The sequence below is a fragment of the Eleginops maclovinus genome, chromosome 5 (genome assembly GCF_036324505.1).
Source record: "Eleginops maclovinus isolate JMC-PN-2008 ecotype Puerto Natales chromosome 5, JC_Emac_rtc_rv5, whole genome shotgun sequence".
Lineage (NCBI taxonomy): Eukaryota > Metazoa > Chordata > Actinopteri > Perciformes > Eleginopidae > Eleginops > Eleginops maclovinus.
Window position 1 is genome coordinate 10,046,584 of NC_086353.1, and position 17,832 is coordinate 10,064,415.

The following is a 17,832-nucleotide window of genomic DNA, read 5'->3' on the forward strand; positions in this document are numbered from 1 at the left end:
GTTCATAGGCAACACAGACTTAATTATACATTCTTGTAAAAGAAGTATTAAAAAAATACAATATGGTAAAGGTTCCCTATATAGTTACTGAATGGACCATGTGGTAAGAACGACTGTAAAAAAACAAAATGACATCAAAGCAGACATGCTAGAAAATAGAACCTTTATTATATGAAGAACAAAACATTGTAAATAAAAACGTAGTTGTCTTGATTCAAGACTTAGGGAGGCAGAGGTGGTGATTGTCTATGAGGGGGAAGGCAAGAGGAGGCTATCAAGGAGATATTTTGAAAGCATAAACATTCTGAAAACTTCAATTTGTTATTGCATTAGTGATTTTATGTGTACATACAACACATCACTGATAGAGATAGACAGACCAATCAAATATAAAATAGATACATGTGTCTAAGTTACTAAATTGAAATGATATCACTCCCTTTTGTGTCTTTATTCCGTAGGCTTTGAAAGTTAGCTGTTCACTTTGGCAATTCACCTTCAAAGTCATCATCATAGTTAAACAAAGTGTCACATATACAGTAATCTTCAAAAGCTGTGGAAGGCATGACGTTTTTACCAAACCATAAAGGGCAGAATGAATTAGTTATGGGCATATACTTAATGACAAAAAAAGTGTATTTGGTTAGAGAGCCGGAAGCCATGTTATATTGGTTATATAATAAATATATAAAAAAGATGGCTAACAAAAAGACAAGGCAGCTGTGTTCTATTGAATACAATATTACATTTAGTAAATTATTAATGTTAAATACATATTAAATAAGTGCTTACATTCGTTCAGGACTTAGTAATGAATAGTTGTTGTTTTTTTCTTGTATTTTTTGTTTTAGACCACTTTTCCACAATGCTGTCATTTGCAGCTGGAAGGCGGCTCTTTGTACTCAGCTGTCTGCAGACTCGCAGTCAGGGCTTATTCACAGTGATGATCACAAACACTGCTGCTGCTGGAAGCTGCTTAGATGTCCCCTAGTGCTAGGTCCAAGAGGGGATTCAGGAAGAATCCACATGAAGTCAATCTGTCCTCAATAACCGCTGTTACGTCGCATGTAGGCGTGGCCCCTGACCGGGAACATCATTTCAATGAATGCAAGGGGTCCCACCCTGATCTGACTTGGGCCCTGCACCTTGAAGCCTGTCTTCCTGTAGAAGGGGACCAGGAAGTCTTCACACATGAGCACTGCACGGCGGACGTATGGCAGGCAGCGCAGGTACTGCAGGTAGCGCCACATCAAGATGGAGCCTTTGCCCTGCTGCCGGAAAGTCCTGTGGACGGCCAGGACGTGGATGTGAACGGTCATCCCATGAGGCTTGTGGAGAGTGAGGGCATCCTGGGAAATACAGAGGGAGGGGAGAAGCATTAGAAATGTGGAAATGATGGGAAACCTGTTTGACTGTATACTCTTGGAGGACTGGGGCTCAAAAAGGCAGAGCGGTTGTCCATCAACCCTTGCAGTCAACATGTTGACCTTGGGCAAGATGTTTAGCTATACGTTTCTCCCAACGGTGTGTGCATGTTTGGTAGCACCTCTTATGGCAGCCTCTGCCTCAGTATCAGTATGTGGAATGCTGACTTTGAGTGGTCGCAAAGAATGAAAAAGCACTCTTTGAATTAAATATATTTTACTAAAGGAAGTAAAATTGAACTATCAACTATATCTATTGCCTGGGAGAACGATTTTCAGATTCAGTCTTAAATCAAGACAGATAAAACATTGTTTTTGCAAAGTTTTTACATTAATTTACCTGTCTGTTAGTGAGAGTATTTACCACATGAGAGAAAATATATGATGCAAAAGTGTGACACCAAAGCCTCAGTAAACTGTGAAATAAAGAATGTTTTCGGCATTAAAAAGGTTTAAAGTTTGTAGTTTTAAACCTATCCTATGGCCTTGTTAAGCACATTGTCTTTTGTGAATGTTTGCTCTCTGTGTACTTGCAAAATGTCATTGCACAGTTTTCCTGTTTTCCAGTTTTTCTTGACATCTATTTTCTAACTATCATTCTTTATTGAACTTAATGCCTTAGGAGTTTGCCAACCTGCAATTCATAGTAAATGAGCATTCAAGGCCATAATAATGCTAAAACTTACTCTGACATATCTGAACATTTCTGGGAATCTGTGGAACATTTATCCACACCATCTGACTTCCTTAAGACATTACTATGCCCCTAAATCTTTCCTGTTAATCTGTTTTGGACCTCGTTCTGCATATTCCCTGCCAGTCAGCCCGAGGTAAGTCTCTGTCCAGGTGTCCTGCTCTCTGTCTCACCTCAGTAAGTCTCTCCTGGTCCCACAGTGAGCCGATGATGAAAGCCACCAGACGTCCCTCCTCGAACCAGCCAAGAGACAGCTCAGGGCACAGGGTAAGGAAGTGACGCACCTCGTCCAGGTGAAGAGGACACTCGCCGGACACTGAGATGAAGGCTGTGGAGAGGAGAACATTATACATCAGGAAACCTGGAAGTGGGCATACTGTCCACCTAAATATAACTGCCATATTTGAGATATAAGGATATGCCAGGGAAGTTATGCAGGTCAAAGATACCTGAACTCATATCACACACGCATTTAGGATAGATCTTAATGAACATCCATGGTAACTATATTGGTAGTAGGCCACGATGAATGATCCCTACTTCATTTACAATAAAGAAAACATCCCTAAAATAAGTAGCAGTTAATACTTTGACTTGCACCAGCTTTTACAATGGTCTTGCATGTCAGCACTTTTCTTGTTGTTCTGAGTTTGAATTTTTATTGTTTATTGCACTTATTGTGCATAAGAGGCTTTGGGCAAAAGCGTAAGCTAAATGCAATTAAATGTAACGCAATTTCCCTGTGTGCGTAACTGGGAATGGAAAAGGATAACTGCCCTAAAGTTATTTAACAGCTATAACAGGACTACGTGATTTAAGTAAGTAAAGCACAACGTGTTGCTTACCTTCTCTCTCGATCTCGAACACACTAATGGCATCCTCCGGGCTGAGGGAGCGAAACTCGCTGGCTGGCAGCGTGTGGCGGCGGCCCTGCGACCCCGGAGAGGGCATGTGGAGCGGCCTCATGAACGGCACTGCGCTCATGACCGACATATAATTGTGTTTTCCCCCAAGAAGACAAAATAATAGTATAGTAGAATGTACCCGATGAGCCTTGGCTGCTTCTCTCTCCTGTAACGCTGCTATGTCCTCGTCTGAAAGCCTGATCCGTGCGTAAAGGGACTGCGGGTTAAGACTGAGCAGAGAGGTGCGCGCCTTCTCTATTTATACCCTCGGTGTGCCAGGTTATAATCCCCAAGGGAGCTGGATGACCAAACCCTGCAATTCCCCATGAGTAAGTCAAACAACAAGTTATTTAGTTGGGATCAGGTGGGATATCCGTTTGGTTAGCATTATCCTCGTCATGCCACCATCAGACCTGCAGCAGATTTGGATTTGTACTGATCATGTGTTGGAGGTCTCATAGTCTGCTCTGGTTGTTTCCATTTTAAGGCCTGGAGGTATGTGTGATGTGATCTCTCAGAGAGAAAAATTCCATTGTCACTGTAAATCGAGTGCACGTTTTTCCAATCGGTTTATTTTTCTAGATGTGTAAGAGGATTACAGGGCGTGTGAGTTTGTTTGTCACCTCTTCAGTGTTCTAAGCCACATATGTAAGGAATTTCAAGAAGCCACAGCTGTTTTCCTCACCTATTCATGAAACTTTTTCACAAAGTGTAACTCTTCCAATAACTGGAAAGTAGAGGCATTTAGCAACAGAACTAGATATTTTACTGCATTTGTCATATTATTTGTATTTTGGAGAGGTCCAGTCAACTGAAACCTAGTGCAAGTGAACTCCTTGTAGGGTCACAATGCTGACATGAATCTCTATCCCCAGATAAACACTGAGCTTCATTTATGCAAAGCTTTCTCTGTTAAACTGTTTGAGTTTTAGATATGAAAAGGTTACAAATATTCTTTGGATTCATTAAGTATTGGCATTAAAATATACTTAAAGATCCAAAAGTAAAAGTACTTATTGTGCAGTTTGGCCCATTTCAAGATAATATCCTAGGTTTTGATTATATTGATGCACTAATGACGAATACAGATATTCTGATTAAAGTGTTATCAAATATTGTAAAGGTGCAGCTAATTGTAATAACTTTGTATGCTGTAGGGTAGCTTTTGAATTTTACTTCAGGTGTAACTAAATCATGTTTAAAGTGTTGATTATATTTTGCATCATTAATCCATATCCGAAAAGTAATTAAACGTAGTGGAGTAAAAGTACACTTTTAAATTAATGAAATTTTGAATTGAAATGGGGCAGAAGTAGCAAAACATTGAAAAGTGCCTCAAAATTGTAGTTACTTTACACCACTGATCAAATGTTGCAATGCTGTTTAAAATAAAATAAAGGCACTTGTATTAGGGACCAATGTGGTCTTTGCATCACAGCTGGAGCCCAACAGCGCCGCTCAGAGGTGACAGATGGTACCGCACCAGTGACGCAGCTCTCCGTTGCGGCGACGTAAACACGTGCACCTCGCTGCTTCCAGGTTACGGTTTTTCTCATTGCACCGTCAGCCTCGCACTCCAGCATCACTCCCTGACAACAGCAGCGATGGCGGAGCCCGCAGCATCGGATGCGGCGGCCACAGCAGCATCCCCGACCCCGGGCCTCTCCCCAGCAGCAAGCCCAGGATCAGAGCCTCCATCCATGGCTCTGTCTCCCACCGCAGACGGCTCCCAGCGGCTGCTCTTCTCCCACGACCTGGTCTCTGGGCGGTATCGCGGCTCAGTCCGCTTTGGCCTCGTACGGATGATCCACGGAGAGGAGGAATTTAACTCAGACTCGGACCTCGATGACGATGGCGGCGGTGGCGGCGGAGGAGGTGGCGGCGGAGGAGGACGAGGAGTCCCGGGTGGTTCCGACACTGAGAGCGCTGTGGACCTCCCGAGTCGGCCTCTGTGTCGGGGGTTTGTCCGCGTCCAGTGGTACCCTGAAGGAGGAAAGCAGGACATCAAGGAGACAAAGGTACCACACACTGGCTAATGTGTTTACACTGAGACCCGGCTATTCCCGGAGCCTGACATGAGTGTTTTTTAACTGTGTGCTGTTTTTGGTTGAAGACATGAGTTGCTAGCCTGTTAGGGTTCAGTTAATCTGCCTTAAACGCATAAACTAGCTTGCTAGCTCACTAGCAGGCTAGCTAGCAGTGTAGCCTCATGTCTCTCAGCTGGTGCTGGCAGGCTAAACATGGTTGTTTACCCACACATCTTAGACTACACAGTCATGCATAAAATAACCATGGCCAGGTAGCATCTTTCTGTCTGTAAGTCAAGTGTCACTACAGGTTTTTAGCAGGTGCAGCACACTTCTAGTGTAGCAACCTTACACCCATTGATTAGCTCATCTATGACTCCGTGTAGCTCCTCATCTGGGTGTGACTTGGCCTGAGACCAAGTATTGTCAAACACTAGCTTATATTTGATATTATCTACACAACGTCTTAGTTCCTTTTCATACACATGCATCTATTTGAAACTGGTCCTACTTGTCATCTTCAGTGACACACAGCTAAAACAAATGAGTAGAAATAAGCTCATCCCTAATCTTCTGTCAGTTTTACCAGTAATTTTCACAATTTTACATCGAAAACAATTATAATAACACACATTTGAGCTAAAAATGGTTAGCCAATCAGCCAAAATGTATTGATAACTGTATTTAAGAATTTATTGAATCCACATAATTTCTTTACTCTGTCCTCATTTGTTCATTTTTTAAAATACTTTCTGGGTCTGCAACTTCTTATTTCATCTTACTGATTAGTTGTTTGATTTATGAGGTATTAAACTTACCAAAGCCAAAGGTTACACCATCAATTTCAGCTCATACCAACAATCCTAAATCAAAGTGTATTAATTTACTGTAATGGCAGATTAACAAAACCACCAAATATTCAAATTTTAGGAAATCCAAAAGTGAATAATTTTGATACGTTTTCATGAAAGATTGCAGGAGATTATGGCGGGACTTTAAGGACTGCTATCCCGAACACAGCGCAAGGTGTTAAAGTAACTTAAACCAAAAGCCCCTTGAATCTGGAGTAATAGACATAATGTTAAAAGACCTGTTCAGTTCGGTGTTTTACTGTATTATGGAAATGCTTCTTGGATCGGTTTTCATCATATAAATTATGTAGCACTCACCTTTTATTAACAAACCCATTGTTGAAAGGTGATTTTAATCAATCCACCTACAAAACTGATATATAAAGAAAATGTTATGAGAGGCAGTGTCAAGATTTCAGGGTAATACTGATCAAATCTACATCATTGGACACCACACCCTGGGTTATACTTGTTTTTAATTACATAACCAAATAATGATTACAGTTTTAAACAGTAAAGCAGTTGGGAAATCTGCTGTCATCTGTATTCTCCAGGCTTCTCTAGATTTCTCCTGGGCTTTGTGAAGAATGGTCACCAGGTTTAAAAGAGGACTGCAATGGAAAAAGCTCAAAACAGCGTGTTTTTAGAGACACAGGATGACACCAGAAGAAACCTTTTTTAGGGCCCGCTGTTGCCTTGCGTTGTGTTTTGTTCTAAATGAGTAAAGTTCTGGTTGTCATTGAATCTCTCTCACAACAAAAGCTCCCTTCAACAATGGCACAGATGTTTACACACCTCATGGACTGTTATGCTGTGTCATTACGAGGCAGTGTCCTCAAAGGATCTAGTGCGAGCTAGTGTGCTTATGTATGGATTTCATTCTGTAGTACTCTTGTTTATGTTTAATGTGGTGTTGTTGTGGGTTGTCTCATTTGCTTATCTGCGTACACCACATGCCGTCTCAGCAGGCTCCGTGCTTGTTGCATATATCCTGATATCGTGGTGAAGAATAATCAATAATTCATGATTTACTTCCTGCAGTATGCAAAGTTAAATGTCTTTGAGATTATGTTTCTACAAAATGTGGACCTATATGTATTCTGCAGGGGGAACCTCAGTTTTCTCTCAGGAGACATCTGTGGACGGGAAACTGATGCTTAAATCTTAAACTTGTGTTGGAGTAGCTTAATGTTTACTTTGTTGCTTCATTTAAAATGCATAACACCGAGGCATTCTGAGTTTGAAATGGTTCCTTTTGCTTCCAACATCTTTCCTTCTCATTTACTTGTCTTTATGTTTTCTGGCAAAAGCTGATATGTGAATACGTAGCCTTTTGTATTTTATAATAACCTTGATTGTGTGCAATAGTTTTTTTAGAAGTGGCTAGAGAGAGTAGCATAATGAGGATTTGTCAGAATGTATGATGCTGAGGCGAGCTGATTCAGAGGTTTGTGTCCATCTGAGGCTGACAAAACCGTGTATCTGCGTTTTGCAGACTCCCTAAAAACATAAATGTTACTTCATCACTCAACTAGCGCACAAAACAGTGTGTCTCGCCCTTCAGAGAGTGGGGGGGCAGCTCTAGCAGACGGGAACATGACAGAATCATTTCCATTGCCTGCGAGGCGAAGTGATTGCATAAAGCACTGGTTTGCCAGATTAATTTTTTTTAAACGTACCTCCGCAGTCCTTTCGGATGTAAGAATAAAGAGGAAATTGACACAATTTTTCATACATTTCAACTGTAAATGTAGACTGTCAGTTTAAGTTTAGCATTTTAACTCAAACCGGGATCGGTCGGAAGCTATGTTTCCATTTACTTGGAGAATCAGAGCCAGTATCCCTGACTATTGGAACCATTTATTTCTTAGTTTCATATGTATTGAGCCCTTTATCCATCCATGAGTCTAGAGGGTCTGAACGAGTATACAGAGTTTTTCTCTTTGCAGTTTAATTGCAATGAAGAAAAGTGCAAATGTAAAATCACTTTAACCTTGTGGTGCAAGGGCAGACCAGATCAGAAGATCAATTCATCTGAACCTCTTTTGCATTTTAATAGCAAGCTACAGTAATTGATACACAATCCAGTAAGGAAAAAGGACACTGTCTGTGCTTTATCAGCAGCTCAGTACTTTGTGGATTTAAAATGGACTCACTGACCTTACACTTTTAATTACAACATGGGCAGGTTACTAGAAGACCCTTTACTGTTTCCAATCCATACCAACCCTAGTTACACCTTACACTACATGGCCAAGAGGGAAGTGATGAATTCACCTCTCACCTGCTGGACTTTGTTGCTGAGACATTTCTAAAAGTTAAGAACAGAGGTAACAACGATAGCTGTGAATACACTGTACGCTATATAACATTTAACAGCAAGTGTTGATGAACTGCATCTTGACATTGTGGCCTTGTGTGTTTGTGGTATGTATACTTCTGTCAGCGTAGGTAGTAAGAGGTGGAGTGTTTTAACATGCAGCCTTAGTTTTTGTAATTCTGATTGCTAATTTTGATGCTCAGGATTAACTTTCAGTAGGTTCTTTTTTTTAAAGTATCATGTTTTAAAAAACGAAGTCTAAAATGAAGAAAAAACTCTTTCACTTCACCGCCTGCTTTGCAGCGCCACAGTCCTGCCAGCACAGAGCCCTGTTGATATAGCCCAACCTTGACATTTTCATTTCCATACAAGGACAGAAATGCATTGCAGCAGCAGGTAGCTCCCAAGGGATGCACTGCGGGAACAGCAACGCATGGGAGGCACCGCGGGGACAGCAACGCAAGAGTTTTCTCAGATGTCCCGGAATCCATCAGTCATTTGAAAATGAAAACGCTTGTCAATGCTCTGCTGCGACCCCCAAAAGTTCTGTACCGTTTCTTCTGGTATGGGGATGCAGCTCTGAGAGTTTCAGGGCAGAGGTTGAGGTGAACTGTGACACAAGCTCCTCCCTGGAAGCAGCCGCCTTTGTGACTGTAGGGGTGGAGCAGGAGGAGGATGCTGTTCTGGTTATAGTGATGTCAGGGAGGGTGCAGCAGGACTGACTGCTGCTGCTAAACTCATTGCAGTGAGAGCAAGAAACACTGACTGAGTGGATGGAAAAGATGTGGGGAAAGCAAGTATTGAATACCAGTTAAATGTGAAATAATATTCAAATCATCTTGACTGGAAAGGATGCAATAGGGCACCCTGACAGTTTGGTGCCAGATGGCTGTTATGGTAATGCTTTTAGTCCTTGAAATGGTCAGGTCCCACCTTCTGCTCTCTGAGCCTTTTTAAAATTCCCAGCCCATTCTGGCAGAGCAGCAAGTCCCAACTTGGCAGCACTATCATGCAGTCCCAATTAAGGCTGACAATTTGGGAAGAACTATGTTATTGCGATTATGATTATTTTATTATTATATACGATCATTTATATAATCTAAAATTGACACGTACTTTGCCAGCAAGTCATATGATGCAAAAGTCCGTATTTTGGTTTTATTTATATTTCCTATTCATTGTTGAGCGATATTTTCCTGAAGCCTGTCACCACCAGATAGCAGTGTTAAATAAATTCTTCTTAGGTGTGTGAGCCAACATCAACATTGTGTTGCCAATATCATACTTTATGCACTCCACCACTTACGCAGCAAGTCATGGGCAGTTTATTTTAGTTGGTTGCATTAACGTTTTTATTTTTGAGCAACGGTATAAAATATTACATGATAAAACCAATTGAGTCCACAGCTTTATGAGCTGAACAAGGACACTCCTGGGGTTGTAATGCCTTTTTATTTTTACCTTTTTTAGTAGTGGTGGGCGATACTGCAACATTTGGTATCGATCCGATACCTCGTACATACAGGGCCAGTATTACCGATACGTTTGACAGCTAATCTACTTTTGTGTAGGGGAGCGCAATGCGTCATCAGTATGTAAAAAATAAAGGCAATAGTGCAAATAAAGACACTCGCAGTATAGCAGGGGAGGGGCAGAGGGAGTTGAGCGGTGTTTGCACATGCACAACCACTATGATATAAAGGGAGAAGTGCACTGAATCTAGAGAAGAGACACTGAAACTTAAGCATCAATCTCATCGCGCAAGTATTGATCGATACTGATACCAACGAAGGTACCGATACATCGATATTTTAGATCGATCCGACCACCACTACTTTTTATGTGATACAATTTATATTTTGTATCCTTATGTAAGGAGACAGCACCTGCTCAGCTAGTACGATTGTCCACATCAGCCAAAGTCATTTAGGGAAGCTTGTGTTTATACAGGACTTGTTCACGGTCAAATAACCGAAGAGACATGAAGTGTCTGTTGAGGGTTTATTGACAGCTGTGTTTGCAGAAGCGTTACATGCAATGTTGTGTGACCCCTGCCCTCTGTCCTGTAACCTAAGCATGGACAGACATGATTATTCATGAGCCATCGATCTCTTTGGCACTCTGTTTTCCTTATTTACAAGTTATCTTTTTTCAAAAACAAGGGAGTATAATACAAATTCAGGAAAAAGTTGAGCTCTGCAGGTGCCTGATGACCTCAGGGTGACTCCTGTCTGTCAACCTGTTCCCACCCACCGCCCTCATCCATCTAACTAGAGACATGAGGTCGCACCCCCACTCAACTACAGACATGAAACCTCGCTGTCCTAAAAACGGCTGACTGCTGAATTATGTTCAAAGCTCTTTAGCACACAGATGTCCATCAGCTCCCGTCCTTTCTCTGCACAGCATTTCAGCTTCAAGATTATCAAGGACTTGGTTACAAAAGTTGTCATTATTGGTTCTTTTGGGCTTGGAGGTGGCTTAAAAGCATCACATGGATGAGACAAGTATGAGTAAAGTAGAACTGCACTGGGAGAGCACTGACCAAAGTTAATGACGCATACACATGCACTTTGGAAAGTCCAACTTCACACGTTTAGACATAATTCCTCTTTATGAGATGTGTGGTCATGAGCTTCAGGTTGTAGTGTGAAAACACAATGGAGACATGTTACAAATAGGATGTGATTGTCAGATTTGATGGGGGGGGGGGTTCTAGTGGAAAGTGTAACATGATGCATTTTTCCGCCCAGTGATACAGTGATGAAAATTGTGTCAGTATTTTTTTTCCCGTAATCCAGCAGACAAAAAAACAAACATGGCAATTAAAGCGCCTCTCAGTGAGATGCATTACAACAGAAGTGTGTATCATCTGTCTGTACTCTGTAGCTCGTCTTCTCCCCTTAGATATTCTCACACTGTGTAGCGTATAAATGAGCCTTCAGCAGTGTGCAGCAACACATTTCTAATGAGCCGACCGTAGTGAACTATTTCCATTTATTCAGCTTGTTTAGCACCCTAATCAATACAGCACTTTATTCAATCTGCAATATTTTCTCTCTTAAATAATCCAATTCCTATTTGAATGCTTTTGTTAACATTCCACATTGCATATTCCACTAGATTTGAAATTATTTTTAAAATGCTAGTTGCTGTTTTGGCATCCAGTTACGGCATTTGAAGCGGACCGAGTGGCCGAAGTCAAAAACAATTCCCTCCATAGATATTTTAAACTGCACCTTCGGCTCCACATTTGCCTCTCAGATGGGTTTGATTGTTCCTATGCCATCTTTCAGCGCTGTTTGCTCAGGTGCGGTGTGCAGGTGCTGGGAGACGTTGGTTTAATCTGGGACACGAGGGGCGTGCCAAGGCCCCCCCCCAACAGGGCACTAGTTTTGAAGCAGGTGCAGGAACACGCAAACAAACAGCCTTGTTGTTTTTTCATCAGGCAATGAGGTTTTGTTGCTTCCTCTAAAAACAAAATAGAAAAAACTTTGTAGCTCTCTGATGGCGTTTGACGGCTAACGCAAGTAGTCTGTCTGAAATTAATTTCAACTTTAACTACAGGAACATTTCCAGAAGCTCAGATGCCTATTAATGTCCAAAAGACAAAAACATGCATTTTGACCGAGACTTCGGGGTCTGGTTTTAGTTTCTAGGCTGCCTCTAAGGTAGCCTGGCTGCCCTGTAATCATACAATAATTAAAGTTATATTCCATGGAAACGTGCGTTGAAGAGATGAACATTTTTTTACTATTAATTTGTGGATCAATTGGTTCATCTAGAAAATAATAAGGACATTAATACATAAGCAAAATAATCCTTGCAGCTCCAGTCAATAACAGTGAAGCAGCAGAGGTTTACCTTCTTAATGTGGATTGCCTTAATGACTATTGATCACGGGTTATTATTAGGACGTTGACAGTGGAGTTTATGCTGTGTTGGCTTCATGTGTTGATCTGCAGCATCATGTCGGTCAAATCCGAGCTTGTAAATAAATTCCCTGTGGTGGCACTCCTTGTTGGCACTCGGAGGATGATGTCAGCAGCTTGTATTTACAGTAAATCTGATCTGACAGGGACGCGACATGACCGTCCCACCGCGCCCTTTACCTCCCTCCTTTCGACCTCCTCTCCATCCCCCTTTCACATTATTTCTCTCTCACCCTGCTTCTCTTTTTCTCACCTTCCCCCACTCTTTCCTCCCCTCCTAACCCTTCCTGTTGACCTCTTCCTCCTCCCCCAGTTTGTTTACCTCCTCCCTCTCCCTCCTCTGTGTCCCAGCAGACGAGCATGTTGGAGAATGTTGACGTAATGTGTTGCCGACTCGATGGCCGTCCAGCTCCTGGCCGGAGAGAATGGATCTCATTTGATCCTTTCTTTCTCTGCATTCACACACACACACACACACACACACACACACACACACACACACACACACACACACACACACACACACACGCACACGCACACTCTCCCTCCCTCCAGCATCCACTCTTTTTCCTCTGCAGTATTGGCCCTGCCCAGTGGGGAGACTGTCTGCTCTGTCTCTCCCTCTGTCGCTCCCCTACCCTTTCTACTTCCTCCCCTTTTTTTCTATGTCTCTATCTGCTGTGCTCTAGTCTATTTCTGGCTCCTGCTTTTTCTTGTTTCCTCACTCTTTCCGTGTCTCCCGGGATCCGTCTCGATATCCCACTTGTTGGGCTGCCGCCTCCTCTGTGCATCGCTCTCTGCTCATTTTTTTTCATTTTTCTCCCCCCGCCACACCTTACCCCTCTTTCCCTTAGGCAATCTTCTCATCTTACTTTTTCCATCTATTTCTTCATCTTCATGATTGACTCTCGAGTATTCTCCATCCCATCCTTCACCACAGCCTGTCTCCATCTTATATTCTCTGCCTCTCTGTGTCTCCCTCTTCCTCTCTTATATCATATTCTCCTTGTTTACGCTCATTTCACTCCTTCTAATGTTCAATTCCTTGTCTCCTGCAGCCCTAAGGACCTTCCTAAATTTTCAGCATCTTTTATTTTCTTTATAAATCTGGGTCCCTTCTCATTTCATCTCTGAAACTACACTGAAAGAAGACTCTACTCTATAATAGATACTGTGAGCTAGTGGTGGGCCTGTCATTCCGTTGTGGTCTCCTAAAAAGCCCTGTACCTGCTGTCTTTTCAATAGAGCTGTGCACCCTTCCTGTGTGTCTGAATCAATAGCCTCCAGTCGGGCGGCGCTGTCCAGCAGCGGCAGCAGCAAGGTGAAGGTATCAGGGTGTGAGGATTGAACCAGGAGTCAAGTTGTTTATTGTCATATCATCCAAGGGTTGAAACGACCTATTGATTTATTTTTGTTTTTTGCTTCCTCCTATTAAAGCTGTATTACTTTTGGTAAAATTTGGAAGGAATTGTAGTAAGTTTCTCTTCTCTATCCGTGCTTTGTTAAAGGGTGTCGACCTCACGCATTGTTTTTGCGACAGGTCAATGAGGAAGATGTGGCAGAGCAGGAGTTTGGTGCTCTAACATGTACAAACCAACAGGCACTAGCTTTAGAGCTTTGTGAATGAGAAATGGTGGAAGCAGGGTATTTTACCATATTGCTGTGAATTCGTTGAGCGTAGTGAGCAGGCAGATGGACGGCAGAGAAGTGACATTTTCTGCAGAAGTGTTAAGATTTCTAAGTTTAACACTCACTTTTTACGCTACCTACCAAGTCTGCAGGTGATTAAATGGTGATAGTTGTTTGGGAGTATCACGTTAACTCATCCCCTGTCATTATCACCCACAATATCTGATAACATTTTAATGGGTGTGCAGATCTCCACATCTATTTAGATTCCAAAGATCTGCAGTATTTAGTTATGTCAAGTTGTTCCTTTCCATAAACACTACAGAATAACCAGAGAAAAAACCATGTGCGATGTTAGAATAATTGCAGGAGATAAAAAATAATTGGAAGCCATTAGTGGATATAGTTAACAGAAAACAGTGAGTTCCTATTTATATACATAACTCCCCAGAAATAATGATGTAGCAGAACTGTGATGAGCCTGAGGCTGAAGGCTGAGGTGGAGAATGTAGCGCTGTACGCTGACTGCACCTTCATTTTACGACCCTAAACTGTGTGTGTGTGGAATTATATAAACTACGTGCACCTGTTACTACTGCAACCACTTGTATATATTTGCCTTGCTGTTGTGTTCGGGGGATCAGATAGCTTGTCAGTAAGGAGATGAAACGGGAGAAAGCCTGGTGTAGAACACAGTCAGAGCGGAGAACAGGCGTGGCCCCGAGCTGCAGTCCTCCGCAGTGTCTCTTTCTCCCCCCTCTCTTCCCCCCCTTCCTCCTGGTACGGCACCTGAATAATGACTAGTGTTAATTAGGCCGGGAAGTCAAAGCAAATACTGTCCTCCATCGATTCCTGTAATCAATCTGGACCCTTCTACCTTTATCAGCTGGAAAGGCAGCCAAAGTTGTCTTCTATTCAGAGACACAAACACACACACACACACACACTCACAAACACACCGACAAACACACTCACACCTATTTGTGAAAATGAGCATGCCTTTTCTTTCTTTTGTTGTCTGACTCTGGGTCCACCACTACCTTCCCGCCTCACTCCTCATCATCACGGCACGTGGTATAGCAACAGTCGACTGCTTCGTTGTACCCGATGCATCTAGATTTCTAATCATCCTGCAGTACATGTGCAGACATACAGTCTGTGTTTGTGTTATTGTTGTAGAAAGCGAATATGTGTCGCATCAGCTTGTGTTCAAGGAGTTGTGTGCCATAGGTGAGAGACATAAGCCTCCCCAGACTTTCGTTTTTTTAGCAGTGATAGCAAATAATTGAGGTTTCCACAGATATCTCGACCTCCCTTTTCATCACCTCAATATTACACTTTTAGCATTCCCTTAATTCTTAGTTCCCAGACATATTGGTGATTCACTCAGGAAATAAATCCAGTGCTTCTGGTAAGGATTAGGCATCTTACAGGACAGGCAGAGTGGCTACCCCAGAAAAGGATTTCAGGTCTCGGCTGGTGCTTTCAGGGCCGGGATAGGTGTAAGTGGCCCCACAGAATTGTCTTGTCAAGTAACCATCAGTAGTTCTCCTCATTTTGAATGACTGGCATGTTTTCAGGTTGTTGTGTAGCTCGAGGTGAGGTAAAGGGAGTGGTTTCACACGTACACACACAAACGCAGACCTGTTAAATGTCAGGCACACTGGTGTGAGCGATGAAAATGTTTCGTCTCACTTGACAAATGGTCGCACTCTGGAGCCATGCTCGCTAGTCTGCAGACAACAGGGGATGTCTATCCGTTATTGTAATAAGCTTGACCTAAACACACAGGAAAAATGACATGATCTCCAATTGTGTGAGACTCAAGTATTGAGATTTACATATTGTATAAATATTAGAACATTCAAACCAAGGATACAACAAAAGCGGGAACACTTTCTCTCTCACTCATTACAGCATCACTTGCACAAGCAGTAAATGCAGGCTATCATCTCATGGAAATACCTTCTTACAATACACTTTGATAGAATATAAAACCCTATTTTCCTTCAGTTTCATATCGCTATGATCCGTGAGGTAGCACAATCCTCTTCTCTTTCTTCCTCTTTGTGTGCACGATAACCCCCAGCAGCAGAGACATGAGGAGCAGACGGGCTGCTGTTTAATAGATTACACAGGAACATGGCGACCCATCGATCGTATCTCCTCCACATACACACAATGCCAAGTACCCAGGAGTGTGTGAGTGCTTGTTATTCTGTTCTCGGCAGAGCAATTGGACCGTCTTTAAAAATAGAAAAATAAAGAGGACAGCCATAAAAGATATATTACGGGTTTAATTTTTGATTTTGATTTCAGTTTAGTAGGAAATGCTGGTGCTTTTCAACCTGCATCCTATTTTAATGGACTTATTTGTGTCTAATCTCACTATAGGTCACACTATATTGGTAATCGTTACCTCTGTAAAGTAATGAAACTTGATCTTTATGTGTTTAGCTACACTGGCTTACCTTTGGGGTTAGATTAAGTGCACTAGTATACATTGGTTTGTCGATGCCTTGTTCCAATAAGCTCTTCAATGGTGTGCGAGTGCATGAACCATACCGTTAACGGACAGAATTATTGGAATAACAGACCTCAGGTTGAAAGAAAATAGGAATATATTAGGGTTTAAATCTGAAAACAAAAGGTGTAAGATGAATGTATTTGATTGCCTTCTCAAGTGCAGTACAATAATCCTGTTTATGTCCTCAGGAATGTGCCATACATGGGTGTGAGCTCAGTAATGAGATAACCACTCGCCCCTCAGTCACTTAACATGCAGCAGACTGCTGAGTTTTTAATTTCTTTCCTCTGTTTACTCCTTATTACGTTCTCCCTCTGTACTTCCATCTGTCTCTGCACAAACTCCGAGGCTGTGGCTTCATGTTCGCTGACTCTTTGCTCGCTGCCAGCAGAGCAGAGTGTGCTGTAGCTTGTAGAGTTGGTGCCAAGCCTTCCCTAAGGTAGCTTTTATAAGCAGATTAATGTACACAATTTAGAACTATTGTTCATTTTCTGCCACACAGACCTGTGGTGGCTTCATTTGTGTTGTCTGTTCGGCTCTTTTGAAAGTTACTCAGTTAGAAAATCAGAAACTTGTGTTATACTGGTGGCTGATGAAAAAAGTGACATACCATAAACAGTAAATGTAAAACTGATTGTTTCTTAAATCATTTCTATTATGGCACATTATTTTAGTGTGAGTGCTTTAGTAAACTTTAGTCTGTTTTATAATGTATGAGAAATCAAAATTGATTAACTTTGGCTTCATTTAGTTGTCAATGCTGTGATGCGAAATTGTTCCCCATGACTTCTTCAAGTAGGTCAAGTAAAGAAGATGTAGTCAATTCTCATACTGCTTCCTCTCTTTTAGAATAACACCAGCCCTGGTAACTGAGCCCTGTACAGAACAAACCAGTGAGGAGACTAATACTGTTCAGACTTAAGAAAATGGTGTGTTCAGACAGACCCCATCAAGTATGAACCCAATAGATGGGGCTTTAACTACAGTACTGAGTTAATACGTTTAGTGCAATGAGTTACTGCAATTGGTGTTTCATATTTTGAGTAACTTATATCAAGTTCATTTTGACTAAAGATGTTTAATGTTGTGTTGAGAAGGAAAAAGCAGACCCTAATTTACCTAAATAAGTCTTAAGTCTACTTAACCTTTACCTAACCTTACTCACATTTTGCAGCAATGTGACGTCCTTTAGCAAGGGTCTGAAGAGAACCAGCAGGTAGTTCCAGTCAGATTGATTTGTAACGTTGTCACAGAGTGTGATGTTTACCCAGGGATCATTGCGACAGAGAATAAGCTGATCATTTCCCAGACTTGTCAAATCCTGCTTAGTACTGCATTTAGAAAATCCTGCTCGGTGTTCATCTGTCTGATGAGCCTCCATTCTCATGGATCTATTACTCAAACTGGCCTTCCCACAGTAGATCATATTCAATCAGCTATTTGGTGCCCGAAGCAACATGGCCAATTTTTATGCAGTGCTATTCTGGTCTTTAGGTCATAATGACACAGCAAAATTGAGCTCC

The 17,832-nt window shown here is 41.9% G+C and overlaps 2 protein-coding genes across 2 annotated transcripts in view; one reads left to right on the top strand and one right to left on the bottom strand.

Moving 5' to 3' along the window:
- Nucleotides 1-156: 156 nt before the first annotated feature.
- On the bottom strand, nt 157-3,478 carry aanat1 (arylalkylamine N-acetyltransferase 1). Its single transcript, XM_063883336.1, has 3 exons — nt 2,964-3,478; nt 2,292-2,446; nt 157-1,349 (listed from the first exon to the last, which is right to left on the bottom strand). The coding sequence occupies exons 1-3, from the start codon at nt 3,109-3,111 to the stop codon at nt 1,044-1,046; spliced, it is 609 nt and encodes a 202-aa protein (XP_063739406.1). The 5' UTR covers nt 3,112-3,478; the 3' UTR covers nt 157-1,043.
- ube2o (ubiquitin-conjugating enzyme E2O) overlaps nt 3,418-17,832 on the top strand; it is a 30,152-nt gene continuing 15,737 nt past the window's right edge. Inside the window, exons 1-2 of the mRNA XM_063883334.1 lie at nt 3,418-3,518; nt 4,462-5,041. Of these exons, the coding sequence (XP_063739404.1) occupies nt 4,628-5,041 (414 nt within the window). The 5' untranslated portion in view covers nt 3,418-3,518; nt 4,462-4,627. The remainder of the gene's footprint in view (nt 3,519-4,461; nt 5,042-17,832) is intronic.